The 12,146-nt window shown below is 42.4% G+C and overlaps 1 protein-coding gene across 1 annotated transcript in view; it reads left to right on the top strand.

Moving 5' to 3' along the window:
* TBC1D8B (TBC1 domain family member 8B) overlaps positions 1-12,146 on the top strand; it is a 34,728-nt gene that overhangs the window by 13,899 nt on the left and 8,683 nt on the right. Inside the window, exons 5-12 of the mRNA XM_072124597.1 lie at positions 166-406; positions 3,802-4,009; positions 5,165-5,329; positions 6,175-6,315; positions 7,056-7,206; positions 8,099-8,313; positions 10,665-10,782; positions 11,383-11,668. Coding sequence (XP_071980698.1) covers positions 166-406; positions 3,802-4,009; positions 5,165-5,329; positions 6,175-6,315; positions 7,056-7,206; positions 8,099-8,313; positions 10,665-10,782; positions 11,383-11,668 — 1,525 coding nt within the window. The remainder of the gene's footprint in view (positions 1-165; positions 407-3,801; positions 4,010-5,164; positions 5,330-6,174; positions 6,316-7,055; positions 7,207-8,098; positions 8,314-10,664; positions 10,783-11,382; positions 11,669-12,146) is intronic.

Raw genomic sequence — 12,146 nt, 5'->3', positions numbered from 1 at the left:
ACAGAGTTATAATCCACTTTAGCTCAGGTGATAATCCTCTCAAGTGACACTCGGTGTGAGATTTTTTTTAATTTGAGCAGATCCAATTTTCTGTATCTTTATGAAAAGTAAATATCCGTAGACAGACAATGTCCAATAATCTATATTTTTCTTTATTACTTCCAGTAAAACTCATCATCTCCTGGGACGAGATCTCGAGACTTGAAAAGACGTCCACCGTCCTCCTTACAGAGAGCATACATGTGTTGTCCCGGGGGGAGGATCATTACTTCTCAATGTTCTTGCACATAAATGAGACTTTTCTGTTGATGGAGCAGCTTGCAAGTTATGCTATAAAGAGACTTTTTGACAAAGAGACCTTTGAGAATGACCCAATATTGAATGATCCTCTGCAAATCACAAAGAGGTAAGAATCCGACATCGGAATTTCTTGTTCGCACTTGGCAGCCAATCTTTTCAGAAGATGTGGTCCCTGGAAATTTTGCGTTTCCATTTTATCAGTTTACGCAAACCAAACTATTTGGAGTACAAAAGAAATTGATCAAAATGTGTTTGTTCAGAAAATTGGTTACATGTGATCTTGACACTTCTAAGTGCACTTATTGTATGGTGTATTCCTGTTCAGTTTGGTGCATGCATTTAGCTCCCTCTAGTGGTGGCTGCTTGTAGCTAGATTTCTTTCTGCGCAAAAGATTAGGAACTATTTTAAAGAACATCTAACATCAGTTTCGCTGGTGGTAGATGTCCAGCGCTTACAGTGGAACAGTTTTTAATGCATAAAGCACACACTTACAAAGAAAAAGACTTAAAAATATGTAAATTAGCCGGAGGTGTTTATGCCGATGTCACCAGGGTGCCTCTTGGCATCACCCAAGAAGCTAGTAAAGATCTCTTGCCTTCCTCTCTTAAAGTCCCGGCACCCAGCTCCTAGTTCCTCGGGCGGGAGATACAATTACAGCGGGGGCGGAATAAATTAAAGTCCAGCGATGCGGAGAGGCGCTCAGGTGACATCAGCCTCTGTGCCTCCGGATAATTTACATTTTTTTTTGTAAGTTTGCCGTTTCTTTATGCACTAAAACCAGTTCCACTTAATGCATAAAGGAACAGGCATTTAAGTTCTGGACATCTACCATCAGTCAAACTAATGGTAGATGTCCATTAAAGAAAATATTCCATCAAAATCCAGCATGATAAACCAGAGACACTTGCTCATAGATCCAGGCACCTATCACTGTGGTAATCTTCTTATATTTGTTATCATTTTTACATTTGTGGTAATGAGCCTGAAGATGTCTGGGTATTTTACCAGAGCCCTGCCATGCTGTAGATTCATGCTGTTACACTGCAGGAAGACTTTCCCCTCCCCTCTGCTGCCTCAACATTTCCCCCTAGCTCTTTGTGATGTAATCTCATTGTTGCAGAGGAAGTTTCAGCACACAGTGGGAGGGGGAAGCGCTCCTTCACAGTGTAACAGCCTGAGAAGCTACAGCAAGGAAGGGCTCTGGTAACACCCCCAGCAGCTAAAAGATGCAGTGACTGCCATGAATAACACACACCCTTGGGACCCGCTACTCCTTCTGGCACAAAGGTGGATTATAATATGGGCCGTTCAGGTGACCGCTGGAATCCGGGCCTTCTGTAAATTGGCCTGTTCTCCCTGGCTCTTCTGAACTATCAGAGAACATTCAGAGAACGGGGCGGCAGTTGGTGCAGTGCTTTACACACTGCATTGGTGTTTATGACAGAGGGAATAATAGACTCCCTGCTCTGCCGTATACCACAGAGCGCACAGGATATTGTCGTCCTGGCGCAGGTGGAGCAGTGATGTCTGGCGCAGGCGTCGCAGATGGCGTTTCAATTATGGGGGCGGAGGAGACTGTGCCAAACCTCTGGGGAGTGGGAGAAGGGAAGTACAGTTTTTTTTTTTTTTGTTATTGTTGCAACAACCTACTGAATAAATTGGCCTGCAGGTTGGAGATGCTATATACTGGGGGTCTGGAGAACTATAGTAACGGCTTGCGCTATATGACGGAGGGCTGGAGATTTATACTTGGGGGCTGGAGGCATATAATGGGGCTGGATACAGTATATGCTTGGAGGGCTACAGATGTGTAGTGGGGGCTGAATATAGGATATACTGCACGGCTGCAGATATATACTGGGGGGCTGGCTATGATTATTTAAGGGTGTTGCAAATAAATAAATGCATAAGAGGGACTAAATCAGAGCGACAATTCGTGTTTTAGAGGTTTCCTTTGTAAGAAATGTTTCTATGGTGCATCCGGCTAGAGCGAGCAACAGATTGAATATACAGTGCAAAGGAGAGGTCCGAGTATAGCACAACCCCAAGACAACAGGCCTGCTGCCTCGGGTGACGTCACAGACCGAAATGGAGAGATCAGGGTTTGATCAGTCAATAGATGGTGGAAAGATGAGAAAGATTAAGTTTCAAGAAGAGAGAAGGACATGATGTGAGAGACGACCCCTAGTGTTCTGTAGTAAGGCAGAAGTATATAGCTGGGTGTCATCAGCATAAAGATGGCACTGGAAACCTGTGTGACCATGGTCAGATTTCACTGGCAGTAAACATAGAAGCTTTCTACAGCGGGACAGCAAGCTGAGATCTCAAACTGTGAGGAATTAATACAGAAAGTATATTGGAAAATTGTGTAACTTTTACTTAAACAAACCACATGAAATATTTGCTATAGGTGGACAACCCCTAAAGTAGGTTGCCAGGTCTTCAGCCCCAAGGTTTGTAACTGGTGGCCTAACCCATGAAGAAGACTTGTTACCAAATGTTTGCACTAGAATTTACAGAAATTCTTTTACAGTTATATAGTTGAGTTTTTACATTTGCTCTGTATAATACCACATGGAAACAAGCAGTCAGAAGTATATTATATATGTAGCTCTGGTATATTCACGTTTTGGATATATACAACTGTATTGGCCGGTTTCTCTAATAAGTGTAAGTTTTCCTCTCCCTTCCGTCTAGCAGCTGGACGGGATCTGGTTACTTGTTTTGCAGGAGCGCCGGTATTGCCCTGTAGATGTTCCCTGATACTGCAGGATTATACACTATGTCACCTTAACTTCTCAGGCTTTGTTTCATGCCATCTGCTTTATAGCTGCTCACACCTGGGTCACAAGGTAAACTTTGTTTTTAGTGCTGTAATAGTGATCCTACATGTCTTATATTAGATCAGAGCAGAGAGAAAAATTGTCACCCAATGGCGTTGCTAAACATTAACATTTTATTGTTTCTACACCATTTCCCTAATGTGAAGTAGAAACTATGGACAGACTGTTCAGTGCATTATCGGGCTATGTTTCATTTGCCCTTCAGGGGGTATGATGGCTGGGACACTTTTTTTTTTTTTATTAGCAGACAAATAACAACTAAAAATGAGAAAAAAACTTTTGTTTCTTTTTAATAAGTTTTCCATTTTAAAATTTTTTATAAACATTTTTTTTGGAGGGGGTGCACTTCAAATGGCTATATCTCTGGAACGGTGGCAACTAGAAGCACAATTCTGGTGCCTGTTAAAGAGATAAAGCTCCACCATTGATATAATATCAGGATTATGTTTGTGTTTTTAATGAAAATCTTTTGGCTCATTAGCATAATTTTAAAAGTTGATTTTAGAAGGGAATAACAAGTATAAGAAGAATACCACAGTAATGCCTGGATCTATGAGCAAGTGTTCCGTGTTTATCCATGCTTGATATTGATGGTAGATTTCCTAATCTTGATTGTGCAGATTAGATTTTTAACTTGATCTTTTGACTCCCTTCCAGGGGCCTGGAGAGTCGCGCTCACAGCGAACATTTCGCTTCATACTTTAGACTGCCTAGGGAAGAAATCTTAAAGGAGGTGCACGAATGTTTCTTATGGATCCCCTTCACCCATATCTGCGCACTGGGCAAGATGTGTGTCTCTGAGAACTACATTTGCTTTGCCAGCCATGATGGGAGTCTGTACAGTACTATCATTCCACTCAGAGAGGTAATGCAAAGTGCAAGCTACATGATAACCAGCCTAGAATACACAAAACTACTGTTCTGTAGCCTTCAAAGAGTAAAAAACTGTTGAAAAAATCTCCCCCAAATAGAGCAGAGCTGTTCTAGATGGCAACCAATCAGAGCTTGGCTTTCATTTCCCCACAGCTGTTTATAAAATTGAATCTGAGCTCTGATTGGTTTCCATGGGCAACTAGAACAGTTTTACCTCAGAAACTAGTGATAAATCTCCCCCTTTGTGTTTATGTTGGATAATCTTGTAAATATAAGGCATGATTTATTTAGCATCAATTTCTTACACTACTAATGTTCTCCCTCATCTTTCAGGGAAGTGATGGAGAACCTTTTACAGATTGAGTGCCCACAATTCACTTATCTGGCGCAAAGTACCAGCTCTCTCACTTTTTCAATTGTATCAGCGTCCATAGGACATAGAGAAATTTGGCTTATCATTGTAGCTTCTCTCCAGAGTCCCCTGAACTCTGAGCAGGAGCTCCAACGAAAATCCATCCTCCTGTTGTTCTGGCAGCCTGGGATGTGTCGCTTAATAAAATATCGCTGATCATGGCATGCCCTTGGCCTTTAGGTCGCCTTGAGTCTCATCTGGGAATCACTGTGTTGGGGTGAAGGCCTGGGTAACAATAGAGAGGGCTCAGAGTGCCCCCATAGACAGTAAATAAATGGTGAAGGGCGGCACGGTAGCACTTCTGCCTTGCAGCGCTGGGGTCCTGGGTTCGAATCCCACCCAGGTCAAGATCTGCAAAGAGTTTGTATGTTCTCTCCATGTTTGCCTCCGGTTTCCTCCCACACTCCAAAATATACTCGTAGGTTGTTTAGATTGTGAGCCCCATGGGGACAGGGACCAATTTGACATGCTTTGTGCAGCGCTGCGTAATCTGTGTGCTCTATATAAATAAAGAATTATTATTATTATTATTAAGGTTGCATGTGTGACTTCTGCTGGTCACAGTGCACTGCGTGGATGACCATATGTATTCAAAAGGATAGTAAATATGTGCCATGACCTTCTTCCATGATCTATCCAAAGATATTAAAGAAAAAACTCTAGCATGTTAAAACCAAAGCTACCTCCCTCCTTACTCTCTGTGTCTCCAGTAAGGTCCCCACCTTCTCTCCGCAGATTGTTGGAATAGAGAAGTCTGATGCATCCATAAGGGCCGTCACCATCAGCACCAAGGGGAAGAACATTTTCCGGTTCACTGATGTCCGAGACTTTGACTCTCTAGTGGCCAGACTTAGGTCCAAATGTGCCGTGACTAGTCCCCAGCATATTCCCTACACTGTGGTGAGTTGTTGTTTAACCCTTTAAACTCAGAATCTTTATATGACTATCAATTATATGAATGGTTGCATAGGTTTTTTTTTTGCCCTATTTCCCCCAAATGATCCCCAAACATGCAGTCACTTTAGTATTGAAATGTATTGTGCCTACATTGTCAACCGCTTACACCCCGCCTCAGGCGGGGTAGACCTGGCAACCTTCATCACGCCACAGGCTACCATTGAAACCTCTTGGCATCTCGCTATTCCAAAGAGGCTGACTAGGTGAACTAGGTGGCCAGAGTCAAGCTTCGCAGATGCCATGGTTGCTACTTTCTGAAACATAAGACCGGTTTAACTGCTGGGTTCAGAGTTTTCAAGCAGGGCTGATACCTACTATTTGCATCCCCTATGTTGCCCATGTTTGTCACATGTCATCAATGTGTCAATTTTCATCTGTTCTGATCTAATCTTAGAGCACAGACTACCGTTCCCACTGAAGTTTTCTGCACATTTCGGCTACCTATACACAAATGTTTTCTGTTCTCAAGCCACTGTCCAGTTTTGTGGTCCTTATGTTACCAGTGTGTCGTGGTAACACGAAAAATACAGAAGGCTTGCAAAAGAAGTCAATAGTTTATCCAAACACCTTGAAAGGTCACCTAGTCGTGTAAAATAGCAACTGACCCACACATGCAGATTGTACAGCTGTTATTCCTGTGGCATCCATATATTTAAAGAGGACCTGTCACCTTAAATAAACCCTATGGGAACTGCTAAAGTAATCAGCTCCCTAGCTGTACCACTTATTTTCAAGTTTTCAGGTTCTTAAATTTTATTGTAAAAAGCATCCCAATTGCCATATTTCAGACTGGCTACAATGACAATGCAGCGGACTTCCAGGGAGAACACCCCATGCTGGACTCCAAAGGCTCTAGTAAAACTGTGAGCACAGAGGCGCTAATGACTGTTTTCCATCCTCAAGACACTGAAAACCTGGATCCAATTATGGTAAGCAAAATGAAAAACCTCCAGCATTGATGAAATGCAGCTTAATACGAAAGACATTGATTTTTCTAGTGACGGCTATAGGGCTAATGCAATGTTACATGATGAATATATGGAACTGATTACTCTGCAGGGAGAACTTTATATAGGGCCTGAATCCACCTCAGAGAGAGCAAATGGGGCGCATTTACTAAGGGTCCGTTGGACGCATTTCCGTTTGGTTTCCCGACTATTTCTGATTTCCACTGAATTGCCCGAGGTTTTTGGCGCATGCGATCGGATTGTGGCGCATCAGCGCCGGCTTTCATGTAACACAAATAGGGGGCGTGGCCATCGGACAAACCGACTAATTAGGAGAAGCAGCAGGATTTAACTTTCAAAATTGTGTTGCACGATCAGCACTCACATGCACCGGGAAGAAGAAGGTGAACTCCGGCGGACCTGAGCGGGGGAAGGGAGAAACTGGATGCATGATCTTAATGAATTGCGGCAGCTCTGAATCCTCTTCGGACATTCCGGATCGGCGCCGTCAACGGGACGGGTAAGTAAATGTTCCCCAATGGCTGTTCTCAGCTCTCTGCTTCAGTCTAGTGAGAGGGGCTCTCAGCCTCTTCCCTCTTTCAGTTGTGTATACTATATTTAGGAATATAGACAAGGGCTATTTGATAGGACAATCCCTTTAGATGACCAAATATAGTTGATATTGTAATATAATCTGTATAAATATTTCTTAATTTCTGCAGCTAAAAGAAAGAATGAAGGAGCAGAGTTGGAATATCCTTTTCTCAGAATGTGGCCGAGGCGTTAGTATGTTTCGCACAAAGCGTTCAAGGAACTTGGTGGTCAGAGGCATCCCGGAGACATTGAGAGGAGAACTCTGGCTACTTTTCTCAGGTAACTCACAACCATTCAACCTTTTCTGTGAGAAACTAGAGACGAGCGGATCTGAACTTTTCATTCGGGCGCACTCCTAGCTACTAGCCATGGCTACAATTGGCCAAGGGGCCAATTCATCTCTATCAGAAACTGCTAGATTCCTCAGATGTAATGTTGAATTCTCAATGTGAGTGTACATTTCTAAACTACATTCATAATACTGGCGCAACTCCTTCTACAGACATTCTTCTGGTAAGTCATCCTAAAATGGTTGGCCACCAATGTACTAATGTACATCTGTTTAAAGTTATGAACCACTTTTGTTTATATGTCTTTTTTTCCTCATCAGCTGTCATAAAATGGCCTAAAATGGATTGTCATGTGATCCTAAGTGCCCATGCTTTACCTTCCCGGACCTTATGTTTGTATACATATATATAAGCTTAAGGTCCTGGACGGTACATTTGGTCATGGACTGTTCGGATTACATGACCCTGCATCTCCAGCTATTTTGGACAGGAATGGCAGCTAATGATGTAGAAGCCAAGGGGGTTTCACTTTACATTTCAAGAAAGTGGAACAGATCATTTAATAAATTAGTAACTTACCTAATATCCTGCTGCCCAAACTAACACACACATTACAAAAAATGTGATCTAAAGTGGCCAACCCCTTTAAGTGTTTAAAAGGTAGTGTATTACTAATTCATGTTAACATGGCTCAATACTGAGATCTTTTCTCTATAAGAAAGAACACCCTGCACCCATACCGATCAGATGGATCAAGTAGCTCTGGGTGCCAGAATGCTGCATCCACTGTGAAGGAACTGAGGATAAGTCATCAGTATAATAATTCAATGGGGGTAAGAAAACCCCTTTTTAATACAGTTTTCTTACTTATTACTTGCTAGGTGCTGTAAATGACATGGGGTCTAACCCAGGATACTATACAGAAATTGTGGAGAAGTCTCTAGGTACGTGCTCATTGGCTACTGATGAGATTGAACGTGATTTGCGCAGATCATTGCCCGAGCATCCTGCCTTTCAGAGTGACACCGGCATCTCTGCATTGAGGAGAGTCTTAACTGCATACGCTTACAGAAACCCCAAAATTGGATATTGTCAGGTTAGCCGATTTCAGTTTTATTTGCAATAAGAATTTTAGATGTTTGCACATTTGGCACAGAAAACATTGGGTTGGGTTTATGGACCTAAAAAGAACGATATGTATTGGTGTGGCAACGAGGGAGCTACGGCTCGGAGGCAAGTCAAATGCCAAGCTTCTACCTGGAGTCCAAGGGATCGTGTTGGAAGAATCGAGATGCCTTGAAGGTAGAAACTTGGCATTTATGTTATTTGTATATAGATTTTTCAATCTGTTTACGACAGAAATATATAATAATAATTTGTGTGGGAAAGATTTCTCTCACTCCTTTTGCACATTTCTCCAAGGTTTCAGACAGTTTTCAGATGCTTTTTACAAAAGGGTTATGACTTAAGTCTCTCTAAAATCTGACATGTTTTTTGGCATAAACCACTGTGAAACAATATTTATGCACCATTGTACTCTTGGATATTGATGAGGATGAGTATTTTCGTTGTGCCTAAACAACATGTTTATTACAAATGGTGAATGACTGACTTCTGTTCTCAGCACTGAGGCGAATGCTAATGTCTATTCAACATTAAAGGAAATCTACCACCAGGATAAAGAATTGTAAACCAGGCACACTGACATACTGGTGAGTGCCCCCTCTGGCAGGTTCAGCTTTTCTTTTAGCTTCTTAGGACCTTCATTTTAGATAAAAAGGTTTCAAAAATTATGCAAATGAGCCTCCAGGACTCCAGACTCTATAGATGTCAACGGAGCTTGGAGCCCCGAAGGCTCACCTACGTAATTTTTTAAAACATCTTTTTCTTAAAAACAAAGGCATTTGAAGCTACAAGAAGAGCAGCTTCTGCCGGAGTGGGCACACAGCAGTATGTCAGTGTGCTTGGTTTACAATCCTTCATCCTGGTGGTCGATTTCCTTTAATAGTATGGTTGGACATACCCATTAAATATCTGGCAACCGAAAGTCTCAATTACGTACTCAGAATGACTAGTCTATAGACACTTCGGTCTAGTATGTCTTACACCTTCTGATAATTTACACTTGGTCTGGGTATTCTACTGCATGGGAATGTACCTAAGTGTACAGGAAAGCTTGTGGCCATTCTGACCATCTTGTCCAAGGAATAATGGGGCTCATTTACAAAGGGTTGCACTACTCACTTTTGTCGGACTGTTTGCCTTTTTTGAGCGTAAGACGGCTTGGACAGGTATTTAACAGGTGTCTGCGCTGGGATTGTGTCGCACGCCATCTTTTGTGACACGGCTGCGCTGGCTTCCATGCGACACAAATTGCGGGGCGTGCTGTTGGACGTTCCGACTAATTTTCACTGAGCGCGGGATTTAAGTTAAAAACTGTGTCGCAAGCCCAAGCACTTAGATGCACCACTAAAAAGGCAGTGAACTCTGTCGGAGGAAAGTAAGTAAATGTGCCCCAATTTCCGGGAACTGTGAATGCCAAGACAGGAAAGACATCGTGCCTCCATGTTCTCAAACCCAACCCATGACTATGCAACTAAACCATGAAGTAATGCACCTTTGTTAGATATGGCCCTTTTGACTTGATCTCATGTTGAGCTTCATCTGTAAAATGATTGATACCTATCTCTAATAGAGGGATTGTTTGTTCAGAGTTTATACATTTGGGCACATAATGGGAGAGATTTATCAGAAGTGTCTGAGAGGAGAACTGTACTAGTTGTACATGGCAACCAGTCAGAGCGCAGCTTTCATCTTCCCACAGCCACTTATAAAATGAAAGCTGAGCTCTGATTGGTTTCCATAGGTAACTAGAACAGTTTTACCTCAGACACTTTGCTAAATCTCCCCTATTGTACTGTTAGTTCGTTTATTGTGAGTTTTTTTATCTTGGAAGTCATCAGACCTTGAAATTCACCTTACAGCCGTATTGCAGACAGACTGTCTTACACTATCCTGATAAAATTACAGTACAGGCAGTCCCCCGGGTTACGTACAAGATAGGGTCCATAGGTTTGTTCTTAAGTTGAATTTGTATGTAAGTCAAAACTGTATATTTTAAAATTGTAGATCCAGACACGTCTTTTTTTGTCGCAGTGACAATCGGCGTTTTAACATTTTTTGCTATATTGAGACCAAGGATTATCAATAAAGTTTCATTACTAACACCTTACAGCTGATTAATGCAGTCTGGGGCTATAGCAAAGTATCCAGAGAGCTTCACCAGAGGTCACAGGGGGCAGAAGGGTCCGTCTTTAACTAGGGGTCGTCTATTAGTCGGGTGTCCTTAAGTAGGGGACCGCCTGTATGTCGTCTAGGGCATCCAAATGGTGTAATGAAGGTTTCTGCTTCAAAATGTTACCCTTGTACCTTCTTGTGCTTCTGCAGGCAATGAATATCCTGACTTCAGTTCTTCTGCTTTATGCCAAAGAAGAGGAGGCATTTTGGCTGCTAGTGGCTGTGTGTGAAAGGATGCTGCCAGATTACTTCAACAGGAGAATCATTGGTAACCACCGTTTGACTAATGTTCTTTATTATCAGAGTTTAAGGGGTTTTCCAGATTTGTGATATTGATGAGTATCCACAAGATGGGTCATTAGTATCTGATCAGTGGTGGTGCACAGCAAAGGACCCCTTCCAATTAGCTCATCCTCGCCACCTCTGGAAGTCTAGCGCCATTCTCTATGTAGTGGCCGGCCTCAGTCACTGCAGCTCAGGTACTATTCTAGTACATAGGTTCTCATCTGCAGTTCCTGGAGCTGGTCACTCTACTAAAATCTGAGCTGCTTTGTTTCTCATTCTGTTCTGTCTCGTTATTATAATCCTCAGCTTCTGCTTGGATCAGCTCATCGGTGGGTTTCCAGAAAACTGGTATAAATTATGATAAATCTGTCAGTGGATGATGGCCTCATTCGTGCCACCTCCACACCTCTTCAGCACTACATACACACAAATAAGTTTAAAATGTGTGATTTACCCAGTGACTTTTTAGTTTGCACAGGTTTCCTCTTTCCGGAGGAGAGCTAATTTGCATATCTAGCTATGTGGATATCTTTACCAATGATGGAGTATTTTGGATAATCACAGAGTATCTTTTGTCTTCCAGGTGCCCTGGTAGATCAGGCGGTATTTGAGGAACTCATCAAGGATTATTTGCCTCAGTTGACTGATCACATGACAGACATGACATTTTTCTCTTCGGTGTCCCTCTCTTGGTTTCTCACCCTCTTCATCAGTGTCCTGCCTATTGAAAGTGCTGTCAATGTGGTGGACTGCTTTTTCTACGATGGGATAAAAGCCATTCTCCAGCTGGGATTGACCGTGCTGCACTTTAACATGGACAAGCTCCTGGGCTGCAAAGATGATGCCGAAGCTGTCACCATCCTCAACCGGTACAAGATCAAATGAGATGTTACGGAATCCATTAAAGGGGTAGTCTGGGTTTTAAAAATTGACCAACTTCGGATAAGTGGAGGTCTGACACCTGGCGCTCACTAACCACCTTCTCTTTCCAGGCCAGTGGCTTCACTTTCTTGCATTCTGTGGCCTGTGTGCTACTTAGTGCCATTCCAGTGAATGATGCTGAGCTGCAATTTCAAGCGCGGCCACGGTACTATGTACGATGTACTATGCACTGTGTACGCTTAAATTTAACCCTCAGAGCTTATTTCATAGAAGCCCTGATAATTGACCTCCTATATCTTTATGCAGGTTTTGGAAATTCTTAGTGATTTTCCTATTTTGCTGATCTTGTGTTAATTTTTTTTTTTTTGGAAGGGGCCTTGTACACATACTTTGTATGATATAGATGGGATACGTACATAGATACAGTGGGAGAGATTTATCAAATGCCGCCACTTATGCACCAAG

Source organism: Engystomops pustulosus, chromosome 9 (assembly GCF_040894005.1).
Source record: "Engystomops pustulosus chromosome 9, aEngPut4.maternal, whole genome shotgun sequence".
NCBI lineage: Eukaryota > Metazoa > Chordata > Amphibia > Anura > Leptodactylidae > Engystomops > Engystomops pustulosus.
This window is presented reverse-complemented; position numbering and strand designations above follow the sequence as displayed.